The 11927-nt window shown below is 39.5% G+C and overlaps 1 protein-coding gene across 1 annotated transcript; it reads right to left on the bottom strand.

Moving 5' to 3' along the window:
• Positions 1-6627: 6627 nt before the first annotated feature.
• On the bottom strand, positions 6628-9557 carry LOC112466357 (neuropeptide-like protein 30). The gene is made up of 3 exons (XM_025034422.1): positions 9451-9557; positions 8717-8823; positions 6628-6968 (listed from the first exon to the last, which is right to left on the bottom strand). Exons 1-3 carry the CDS (start codon positions 9487-9489, stop codon positions 6806-6808), a joined length of 309 nt encoding a protein of 102 aa, XP_024890190.1. The 5' UTR covers positions 9490-9557; the 3' UTR covers positions 6628-6805.
• Between the last annotated feature and the right edge of the window lie 2370 nt (positions 9558-11927).

Raw genomic sequence — 11927 nt, 5'->3', positions numbered from 1 at the left:
TCGGTACCACCGCTGGTCCAGCAAACGCCGGTGATAATTCCTCCGGCCGCGACCAGCGCGTCTGTTGCTTCAGGCACGTCGAATCTACGTCGCATGCGAAAGAAGGAGCTGTTGCGCCAATACTGCTCGCAGGACATGAACATGGATGATCCTGCGGGCGGTAGCGTTACCTCCGCGCCTATCATCATTCCACCCATCAATCCAAATCGTACGGTCATCACCATCCCTAAAGCCGTAGCTTCGATGACAAGTATACCAACTCGTGAAGACTACAAGGCGGTCGTTGATGCGAATATGGAGAAGAAACGGCGAAAGGAGCGAGGCGGCAGTGGCTTCCTCGACGTAGTAGCTGGCGAAGAGGAGAGCAGTTCCGATAGAAAACGCGGTCTTATGGTTGGTACGGTCAGTGATCGTAGAAGAGGCAGGCAAACCAGACCGACCGCCACCACGGTCGCGAACAGCGCCGGGCCACCGAAGCTGAAGATTAAGATCGGTAACAGTATAATTGGTGGACAAGAGATAGGTAACGCGCAGGACGATCGTAGCAGGATAAGGCCGCCGAAGAAGCGACTGAGCAGCATTCCAAGCACGCCGAGCATGGAGGAGCTCCGTCGCGAGAGCATGAAGTTCCGCAAGATGATCATGGCGGGCTTCGACAACGACGAGAAGACGAAGAACAAGCGCGACAAGAACGGCAAGCGGAAGAAGCGACAGTCCAGCAAGAAGGAGGCGCGGGTGCAGATCCTGGAGGGCGGCGCCGCGACGCCCAAGCTCATCATACGGCTAGGCAAACCGGCGGGCGCCAACTCCTCGACGACCAACAACGACGCGGCGAGCAACGCGCCGGCCACCGGCGACGAGGACGACAATCAGCAGAAGGCGTCGTCGGACACCAAGGACAGCCGAGTGGGACCGCCGCCGCCCGAGCCCGTCAAGGAGGAGGCCGGGGTCTACTCGATGGAGGGCGGCGTCGACGAGAAGCAGCCGACCGACCCGAACACAGGCACCACCGCCCTCAGGAACATCCGTTCGGCGAAGGTGACGCCGATTCGATTAAAACTGACCCGCTGTCAGGAGGGCTACGAACTGAAGGATCCGGTGGTAGCGAGTAGGGCGAGTGTGGACGACGAAGGTGGTAGTGGTAGCAGTACTAGTGCGACGACGACGGTAACGTTGGTGAACTCGGCGGCGCCGTTGCCGATCGGCGGCGCCGAGCTGGAGAAGGCGACGACGGTGGCGGCGGAACGTTTGCCGGCCACCGACGTCGCCGTCCCCGTCGCCGAGACGAGAACCGAGCAAGAGGAGCAGCAATCGCCGTGCATGGAGAAGCAATCTTCCAAAGAGGATATTCCATTGCTGCCTCAGTCCGCGAATCACAACTCGCCGGGGTGTCCGCCCGCACCGCTCCCGCAAGGATGCCAAGTTAGGTGATAATTAATGATAATTGTATAATACGGTAATTGTAGTGATCCTTTCTTAGACGATTTTTCTGCGTGCGCGTGTGTGTTACGTACACGTGCCATCGGCATCGCACCACTTGCCGTGCCCGCGTCTACGTAAGATATATTCGCTGAACACACACAGAATACGTTTCGCATACACTCACGTACACGTACATAACAAAATAGAAGGTGTATATTGTTCATTACTGAGACAGAGACTCGGTAGAAACGTTGTAAGAGTGTAATATAAATTATTGATTATTGTAAATGATCTGAGGGTGAAGTGAAATTTCACAAAGTGCCCAAAATTTACTGCAAATACTAAAAGAACACGTGCATTTCGTCGGGTGTATCGACGGTCCACACTAAGGTGTCTCCCTCGTTGCGCGATCATTGTGTAACATCGTCTCTTTATCTGCAGACCTTTGCGCGCACCCACTTTTCCTTCATAACACGGATCGTTTGGCCAATCAATTTCAATTAGAACAATACGCAATGTAGTATAGTAACCGTGTGACATCGATCAATTGTTTCTTTCGTTTTTACGGGCATTACACACATCCACAAGTCCTCTTCTAAAGATCTTTCAAAGACAGATTTACAAAATCTCTTGTAAAGAGATTCCGAGGAGAGCATGCTTGCCGATCAACCATAACTTGTCGCTGTCATTTCCATTAACTGCACAACTATCTAACTATTTATTACTTAAGCCTATAGAAACAGTCTGTAGAAACGGCCCAGGCTGAATTTCCTCCTTAATGTTTGTCGACGCGCTACGCTCAAAGATTTTTCTTACGCTCGTCGATGTGACCTCAAAGCAATATGATGATCAGGTGTGGACGTATGAATTGGTGCAACGTATTTAACGCACGAAGAACGAGAATGAAACTACTCATGTTCGAGCGCAACGATCGACACCTTAATGAGGTATCGCGGCAGCGACGTAAAATTACCTTGTACAAGAAGCATATTTCTCAAATCACCGCTTAGGTCGTGATTTTTAAATGATAGTTATAACGAATTTTAATAAACCACCACAATACTATATAGTATATAATATTTCGAGCGATATACGATCGATATCGACTATGATGTGGCAAGGAAAGCGTATACCAGCTGGACGTGAAGCATCAAATGAGAAAAGGGATACGCATCGTATTTTTTTTTTTATTTTCAGAACAAATTTTTTCATTATTATTTTTTTTTGACACACAGGCATATCCGTTTGTGCTTGAAAGAGAAAGAAGAAAAAGAGAAGAAAGGACGTGTTTTGACCGCAATTTGACAATTGAAATTTGCATGCACTTTCTTGCGTTTGACGATTAAACTCCGCAAGATAATGTTACGTATTTGCTCTCGTAAATCGCCCGTTTTTCTCTTTTATTTTCTTTCTTTCTTTTATTTTGTTTTCGCTTCACGCTGTGCAATCTGCACACACGATCGCAAAGTTAGACGCGAAATTTGAAGATATTTTTTTATTATATTTTTTTACACGTTATATATATTATATTATAAATACATATATATTATATATATTACGTATGCGCCTCTCGCGCGATTTGTTACATAGTTTTTTTATAGGATCCAACGCGTCATTATTAATCGTCACGATTACCTATTTTATCCCTTTTCACGTTGTAGCCCTGCTGCGTGTATTTATTTATGACGATCAATGTAAGACGCTAATTTATTCACTATGTATTTTCTTTCGAAAGCTTCCCAAGAACGGTTTTTAGACGATTTTTCAGTTCTCTTTCTCTCTCTTTCTCTCATCTTCTCTCTTTCTCTCTCTCTTTCTGTTTTTCCTTTTCTTTCTGTCTTTCTCTTCCCTCTTTCTCTCCTTCTTTCTTTCTGTTTAGTATCATCCCAATTATTATTATATACCGCACGCTATTATTACTATTATTATGTATTTCTTTTCCTTTTTTGTATTAAGAAGTTTTAATCTCGCCACGTAGATAACAAGAGTTATGCGTATAAAATACTCATGGTTGATGAAGCGGCGTGCCATGTTTTGTAACGATATTAAAAAAAAAAGAAAGAAAAAGAATTGCGACCGAATTGCGGGTGTAAAAAGGGAAAGAGAAAAATTGTTTCCTTTTGGACATGCGTCACGTGCGTACATGATTCGACGAATCGCGTGAATCACACAAACATAAGTTAAAGATATTCCGTTAGATTTGTTTCGTACGAGGCCGAGGAACGACGCATCTTCGTCGTCGTCCATCATCATCATCATCATCGACTCCGCTCTTCGGGAAAGAAGATTCCTGCAAGGGTTGCCCGTGATTAATCCTTCGTTTTCTACTTGTCTACTGCATTTCAATACCAACAATATTAAATAGCTCTATTAATTCTAAAATACTTCGTTAAATTACAAATATATGTCTAAGCATGGAATATAAAATACATTTAAGGATAACAAATTTTTTTATAGGGCATGAAAAATTATCGTTTCTGTGCGCGTTGTATGAACACTTACGTCTTTCTTTTTTTTTTCTTTTGAAATAATTTATTACTCAACTGTAAAATCCGAAGAGCTGCAGTAACATATCGAGTTACACTTTACAAAGATGCATCCTGAAGAAAAGAGTGTATACATGTAAAAGACATTGTGGAGAGAGATGTGTTTCTAAAAAAAAAAATCTAAAATCTTTCAGACATCTTCAAGTCGCTCGTGTCTTTTTGTTATTGTATTTATTTATTTTTCTGTCGTGTCTTTTTGTTATCGTATCTCCAGGTATTGGTATGTAAAAGTATCGAGGAAAGGAATTGGAAATGATAAAGCAATTAAGGGCGTGTGACGTGACGAGGAAGATTGGCGACGACTGAAAGTCGATTGCGTGCAATCGGAGGGAGTGCGTTTGTAAAACGCGCAATAAGCGAAACTGAGATTGTTTACGTTTTTTTTTTCAGTCCAGTTACGCGCGCCGATGGGAGATCTTTACCGATTGCTGATCCCTTGCTAAACGTGCAATTGTTACGACGTCCGTAGGAAGGTCCTTCGTCCCGGTCCCCGCACATTATCGATTGTGGAGTGAAGAAAATCGTGGGAAGCCGCGCGTATTAGGAAAGGCGGCGAATTTTTAACGATAACGAGGAAAATTCGTGTTTGAAGATGGGACAAAAGTGAGATAAAGACGTTGAGGTAAAAGAACTGACATGAGTGTGTGAAAAGCACGACGGAAGTACGGATAACGAAATTTCCAGGTGAGCTGAAAGTTTATCCTGTTTAGAGAACGGTTTTCCACTCGCTTTTCACTCCGCAATTGTATAACGCGACGCGCAGGTTAAGAAGAAATTGTACATACATACTCGTGTATCTCAGATAGGATACAGGAATCTGTAATTGGTATGAAGCTTATATAACGGCTGTGTTACCGTACGGATCTTATCTTCCAGATGGTTTTTAGTTGCTCTCTTTCTTGGATGCGAGCGTATTCAAAAAATAAAAAAAAAATAAAAAAAAATAAAAAAGATAAGTGCATGATCGCGCCGAAAGACTTTCGACACCTCTTCCAACAAAGATCGTTAATCATTTTTAAAAGGAAAAAATTCTAGCGCGGTTTATTATCGATCGACAACTTTTGGGGGTTGTTTGAAGATAAAATCGTAATAGATATAGCTAAAAGTATAGATAAAAAAAAGGAAAACAGAAAAATTGACATCTCGGAGAAAGAATTCACTTCGCGAACGTCTCTCGGAATCTTCATCTCGATCGCCGGCAATTCTCTCGATCTCCTTCATTACGCACTCGAGGAAAGATCACGTGGTTGTACTACAAGAAAGTTAGTCGATTTTAACGAGCCGGCAAATTTTTGTAATCAAACGTTAAGAGTATCTTCCATGTACATTGCATACGCGAATGTTGGGCTAAAGGGTAAAATAGTCTTTTGCCGCGATCTTGCGATCCCATGAAAAAGGAAGAAGAGAGTGAGAAAGTGAGATAGAGAGAGAAAGAGAAAATGGGTGAGTAAGTTGCATACATGTGAGAGTGAAAGAGAAAGAGAGATAGAAAGAGAAAGGGAGAGAATGAGAGAGAGTTTGGCGATACCGTTTCGTCCCAATTCATTATTGTCATAACTCTTTATTTTCTTGTTATGCAGCGCAAAAAGAATCAAATCAAATGAAGTATTGTTTAACGCGTCGGCGATCTTTGCGCGCTCGCCGTCGCCTTGAAATTCTCATCGATCGCGGAAACGAATCCTTCTCTGCGGTTCCTCCGGCGCGTGTCGCGCACGATCATCGATCGACCGCGAATCATCGATCAACGAGCCGACACGCGCACCGAATCGGTTTAAATGTTTCGCGAGCGAGAGGATTTTTCCAGACATACCTTCATACCTTACATATATAACGCATTGTACATTTTTTCAGTGATAAGAGCAGAGTTTTAAGAGCCTATATTGTACAGAATTATAAAGAATAAAATATTTGGTTAATTTTTAATCGTTTCTTACATGCGTATATATATAATAAAATAATAATTACTCTAATAACAAATAACGATGAATTTAATATTATATATATATAAATACGAGTACATATATATATATATATAAATATATAAATATATAAATATGAACATATATATATATACAAAATATAAATATATATAGATAATTTTATTATATAATACAAATGAGTAATATGATATTTAGTTATTGTATATAGTGTAAGAAAGAGCTGATCTTGTAAGATACAGATAAGGTGTTTTAATGTGCACATAGTCGCGTCATTGTCAATAATCATATTATTACGATTAATAATAATTACAGTTTTTTACATCCCGCGTTTCCTTATTCGACCTACACCCACAAACCTGTTATTCTTACACCCACGTTAATAAATTAACTTATACTGTCTTGTTATTATATACGTTAAATGGAAGAAAAATGGAAAGTTTTATTGCAAGTTCTTTTTAAAAAATGTTTGATGTTCTCTTTTATGTCTGATAATCATCTTTTAGGTAAAATATGCTACATCCATTTTCAACAATTTTTTTTAAAAAGAAGCTTTTATTGCGATTTAATTCAATTAATTTAGTTAAGTAGTTTAATCTTCGCAAAGTGTAAAATCATGTCATATATTACGTATTAACGTCATTTCTTGGAACAGATTTTATTTACTTTACGTGCGAACATGATCAATAAGGATGATGGCAGGTAACAAAGCATTCTTCACGTTCCTTTCGCACATCTTCTTTATTCTTGTACAATAGAGATTTCAATGAAAACTTACGAAGCTAATGAAGCTGTCCAACAGCTTCACGTATCTTAGAGAAAATTCATACGAAGAGCCAAAGGCTACACATTGATAGCGATAAACATAAGGTATCACGCGGATGGAATACGGGGCTCACGTCAACCCCAATATCCGCCATAACCGCCAAATCCTCGTCCACCCCAGCCTCGGCCGCCCCAGCCACCGTATCCTCCGTATCCTCCCCCCCAACCTCTGCCGTATCCCCCCCAACCTCCGCCGTATCCTCCATAGCCACCGTAGTATCTATATGGTCGTCCGTATCTGAAATTGTTCATGAATCGTTCGATTAAGCAGTTTGAACGTCCGAAGAATTTGCTTGTTTATTTAAATGCAAACTAACGGTAATTTAAGACGTGACAGATTTTGTGAAATATTATATTATATAAAGCGTTCGAAAAATCGCCGTCTTTTTAATGACAGATGACTTGATAAATTTTAGAATCAATTTTTACTTAGTGATGATTTTTGGAAAAAAATATTGATTTAATATCGAATAAATCAGGATTTAATGCTGGAGATAAAAGATTGCTAATCAACTCTAGAAGAAACAAATTAGTCTTAAAAATCTTAAGTAACCTTTCGTTCGTTATGAATTAGAAGCATTATATTCATTACTTATAAAGGCGAGAGAAAAGGTTGAATATATAAAAGGTATCACTTGTGCTGCGCATAGGTACGATTAGTATCAAATTATAATTTATAATCGTGATTACACACGGCAAAATAGCAGCAAACATTCTGTTTGCCTATTACATTCTGCTTCTCCTGCCTTTATTGTCATTAAATTATCATTTGAAGTACTGGGAACGTGAATCGAATGGAACATTAAAGATTTTACATATTCAAACAAATTGAAACTGAAACATGTGTGCACGCATTATGCACACATTTAATGTGTATAAAATTAAAGATATCTTTTCGTTTTAAATTATCGATCATGTAAGATTTTTCAATGTCTCGGTGATTATTTAAAATATCGTAAAAATTAGATTTTTCATCACCTAAACAATTGTTTAAGTTTAAGCTTCTATTTTGATGCGCGATATTTTAGAGAAGCCACTGTACACTTTTCTGTGACGGTAAATTTCGACGTTTCGTGAACGTCACTTGCAAGAAATAGACGAGATATACATACGGTCCGCTTAATTATTGCAAATTGATCGTTGCGGTTCGCTTTAGCGTTAATTGCTCATCGAAATGCGTCATTTATGCACGCGACTAGTTAGAGTGTTCGTGCGACAGGATTACGTACGAACAACATGTGATTCATGCGCAGTTCAGGAGAGGGATGCGGTGAATACGAATGAAGAAATACTGCGCCACAAAAGCGCAATATTTTCTTCCAAATGTCTTCTGTTTACGCGACTGTCATCTTTACGAACGAGTCGTGAGCACCATAAACGAGCAAGACGCATACAAAGTGCGCGTGAAGTATGTATAATCGCGGTTGAGTAAGCCCCGATTACGATGGGATACGTGATCGCTGTTTGATGTTTGTCGTTACAAGCAGCGTCCCAACGACACGTCCGAACTCTAAATAATGAAGATATTGAAAGTACGGGAAGCTGATCGTCAAAAAATTACCGCGCAATTTCCGAACCTCGGAATTTTTCCACAGGACATGACTGTCTTTATCGCGCGACAGTTTAATTTCGCCTAATAATTTTAACAAAAAGTAGGTAATTATTCATCACGCGAATGTAAAATTAACAGTTCCGCGAGAAAGAGCTATTAGCTTTGTAGCGATTGCAACGAATGGCGGGGTATGTTAAGAAAATGGATTTATTTGGTTTTTTTTACTTCACTTTGCAATGGCACGCGACGAATTTTGATATTGGCATTTTGGGAGCATTCTGAAAAGTATTCGTGTCCAAAACGCCTAATTATATTCATTGCAATTTATTTTATAGGTCTAAATTGTCTAAGGATGATGAGCTTCACGGATTCACGGATTTCCTGCGGATAGATCGATGTTAATGGGGTAGAAATTAAAATAATTCGTAACTCACCCCCAGTACGAGGCATCCGCTACTAGATCGTTCGCTTCCGGTTGTGGGTCGCCCTCATTCTGCACAGCGGCGGCGAACGCGAGGAACGCCGCGAGGAGGAAGAACACCTAGAATCAATTCGAGGCGATTCCTTATTATCGATCTGCGATTTGCGCGATTAAAACCGAATCTTTTTGACGCGATCTCGATCCGTTCCCGTAACTTGTATCCAATGCACTTGAAAAATCTTTGATCGATCGGGGATTCGTCGGTCGCTTCCGCTGGATGCGATTTGCAACAATAATCCATGACGATATAATATTCGAAATTTGACAGATAAAATATAAGAGCGTCTTTTTCCCAAAAAGATTTCTAATAGAATAACATAGCAACGATTTTTATTGATATATTTTGATGATGATCTGACGTTATTTAATTCAAGTTTTCTGTATCACTTTTAAACTTATATTCGATTATTATCATATTTATAGCTCGATTTATAAATCCCGGTCTATACTTGATTGTCGAAGGTAGTCTGAGCAATTCCTGAAGCGACTGGCTTTTCGGGGGCGCGAATTACTCTAATTTAATTAATTAGACAAGTTAATCAGGCTTGCGATTGACGTTTTGTGTCGTCGAGGAACAGCGTACACACGCGCGACACGGTAAGAAAAAAAAACCAGAGGAAAGGAAAAGCGTCTTCGAAACGATAGTGTCGACGTGAGAAAATGAGAGGGATCCTACGGACCACTTACGAAATGCAATGGACGCAACATGTCGGAGACTGATTCCATTTCGAGTGCAGCGGGCCTTTATATACGCGGTCGACCCGGCGTGTTTTCGTAGTACCCGGGATACGCACGCACCAACACGTGCACAGGCATCCGCGCGCCTGTCATCGGCTTATACCTGCGGTTTTCGCACACGCGCGAGCGAGTGAGCGAACGAGCGAGGAAGACACGCGATAACATGCTCCGAGAACGGGGAGTGTACCAGTTGCGACACAAAGAGCCGCAAATGGGAATGCCAATGTCGAGATTGCCGAGTGTTTTCGTGGGATACCGAGATTCCGCACGATGCGCGCGAAGAGGCGCCCCGAGGACGTGATCCTCGTAAAATCCGAGGCGAGCGTAATCCGAGACCTCGCGACTTTATCGCGCCGATAATATTCGCAGATATTCCCTTCGAGTCAACCTGTCTCGTTATGATTGATCTTAACATCTTCGTTTATCCCCAAAGTACCACTGAAGTGCAGGGAAGTTTCTTCATTTCGGAAAAAATAGAGAAGTAGAAGAGCCATCCATCTTTTACTTCACAAAAACAACTGAAAATGTTTACGAGGTGTCAAGTTTAGATTAATAGAGTTGTGTTAATTTCTTCTTAGCATAAAAAATGGAAATAAGATCCGTTTGGAGGTAGAGATTAAATAAATTCACCTTCATTAAGAATATATCTTTCCGCATTGAGATGCACGAAAATGGCTGATATTTCTTTTGGTGACTTCGAACACGGCCGATACTTAATTATAATTAATTAATAGGATAACTCGTTCTTTCGTTGTCATCAGAAATGAATGCATTCCGGCAGTCACTAAAAGAGTCACTCTATTTTAATTATTGAAACTTGATTATTAAATTATTCGATTGGTTTCAGGAGTTTCGCAAGAATGCATATATTCGGACGGACACGCATATCTTACTTTCGGAAGATATTTTATTGGGACTTTTTGATTTCGCAATTAGACCACTCATAGTACAAACAAATAATTACTCATTCTTATCGAGAAAGACGAGCCATTCACACACATCTAGCATGCGTCTAATCGTGTATAATATGATACTTCTCAGTATCTATCATTAGCAGAAAAAAAGTTCTGGGAAGGCGCGCTTTGGTCGCCGGACTAGGATTGTATTTTGCTGGGTCTTTTCGGAGAGTCATTTACGTTAGGGGGATGATAATGACCGACGACCTAAAGGTTATAATTCTTGGAATTCCATACACTGTTCTTATATACGCAAAAAATATCTGGGGATATTAAAAAATGGCCGACCATTTGTAGGTTGAATAGAAACGCTGAGTCGTTGAGTCGCGCGATTAAATCATCCTCATTATCGTTTAGCGACGTTAGATATTTATTTGACACATCTCGATTGATAGTAACATTTATACATATATATGTTTATATATGATTTAATTATAGAAGTTTTTACAATTATCTTTATTAATATTTATAGCAACTAAAATTGAAATAAATATTGAGAAAAAGATTGAAGGATAATACTTTATACTTTAAATACGCAATGAAAGTTAAGTTTTACAATTATTTTCGGTATAATTAATAGTATTAATTTGGTAATGCCCCTGACCTAAAAGTTGCGCAATATTTTAATGCAATTATTTAAATGGAGGTTGGACTTTTACCGATGTTGTTTTTCCATACCTCTTAAAAAAGAGATTTACGGAAAGACGGCATTGTTGCGAAGATAATATCATACATTTTTTTTCTTGTGCTATAAACTTTGTTGTTATATTTATATTGTTATCATAAGTGGTGACATTTAACATAAAACCGGTCCGGCATTTTTATGTTTAAACTGAAAATTCGGTCGAGGAATAAACCGCGGATTTGTCACAATCACGTTTTAAGTAAAAGTATGCGGAATTGGGGAAGGACGTGAAATTACATAACTAAATTCTGAAATTTTCACACATGTCGCAAAAAGAAAGTTACCTATGCGTAATGTAAACGGCAAACATTTCGGAAATATTCTCGTAATTTTTCAAATTATCACATTATTGTATGCTTTACACTTGAGAATAGTTAATTAAGACTTTGAGACGGTAAATTAAATAAACTATTATATAGCGCATTAAATATTTAGATATTTAAAATTCAGATATATTTATACAACGGATAGGTCAAATAATAATACAGCACATTCAGTATTATTAATATATTCTTCATAATTCTTTTATTTAACAGTAATTTACAGTTATATACAATTAATAGTAAAAATCGCATCAACAAATAACAATTTTTATACCTACTAAATGATTATAGAAGAGAGAGAAACGAAAGATACTTCAAATTTCTTATTATCTCAACTGAAATATTCTGTGAAAAAAATCTGTAAATTCCATAATCCATATATATAACGTATTTACGTGTCCAGACGTGGAAAAAGCCGATGTCCTCGCTATGATATAACGCGATTTCCGATTGTTATCACGC

This window comes from Temnothorax curvispinosus, unplaced genomic scaffold (genome assembly GCF_003070985.1).
Source record: "Temnothorax curvispinosus isolate PA1 unplaced genomic scaffold, ASM307098v1 QBEX01016071.1, whole genome shotgun sequence".
Taxonomy (NCBI): domain Eukaryota; kingdom Metazoa; phylum Arthropoda; class Insecta; order Hymenoptera; family Formicidae; genus Temnothorax; species Temnothorax curvispinosus.
Note: the sequence above shows the minus strand (reverse complement) of the source record. Positions and strands in the feature narration are given on the sequence as shown.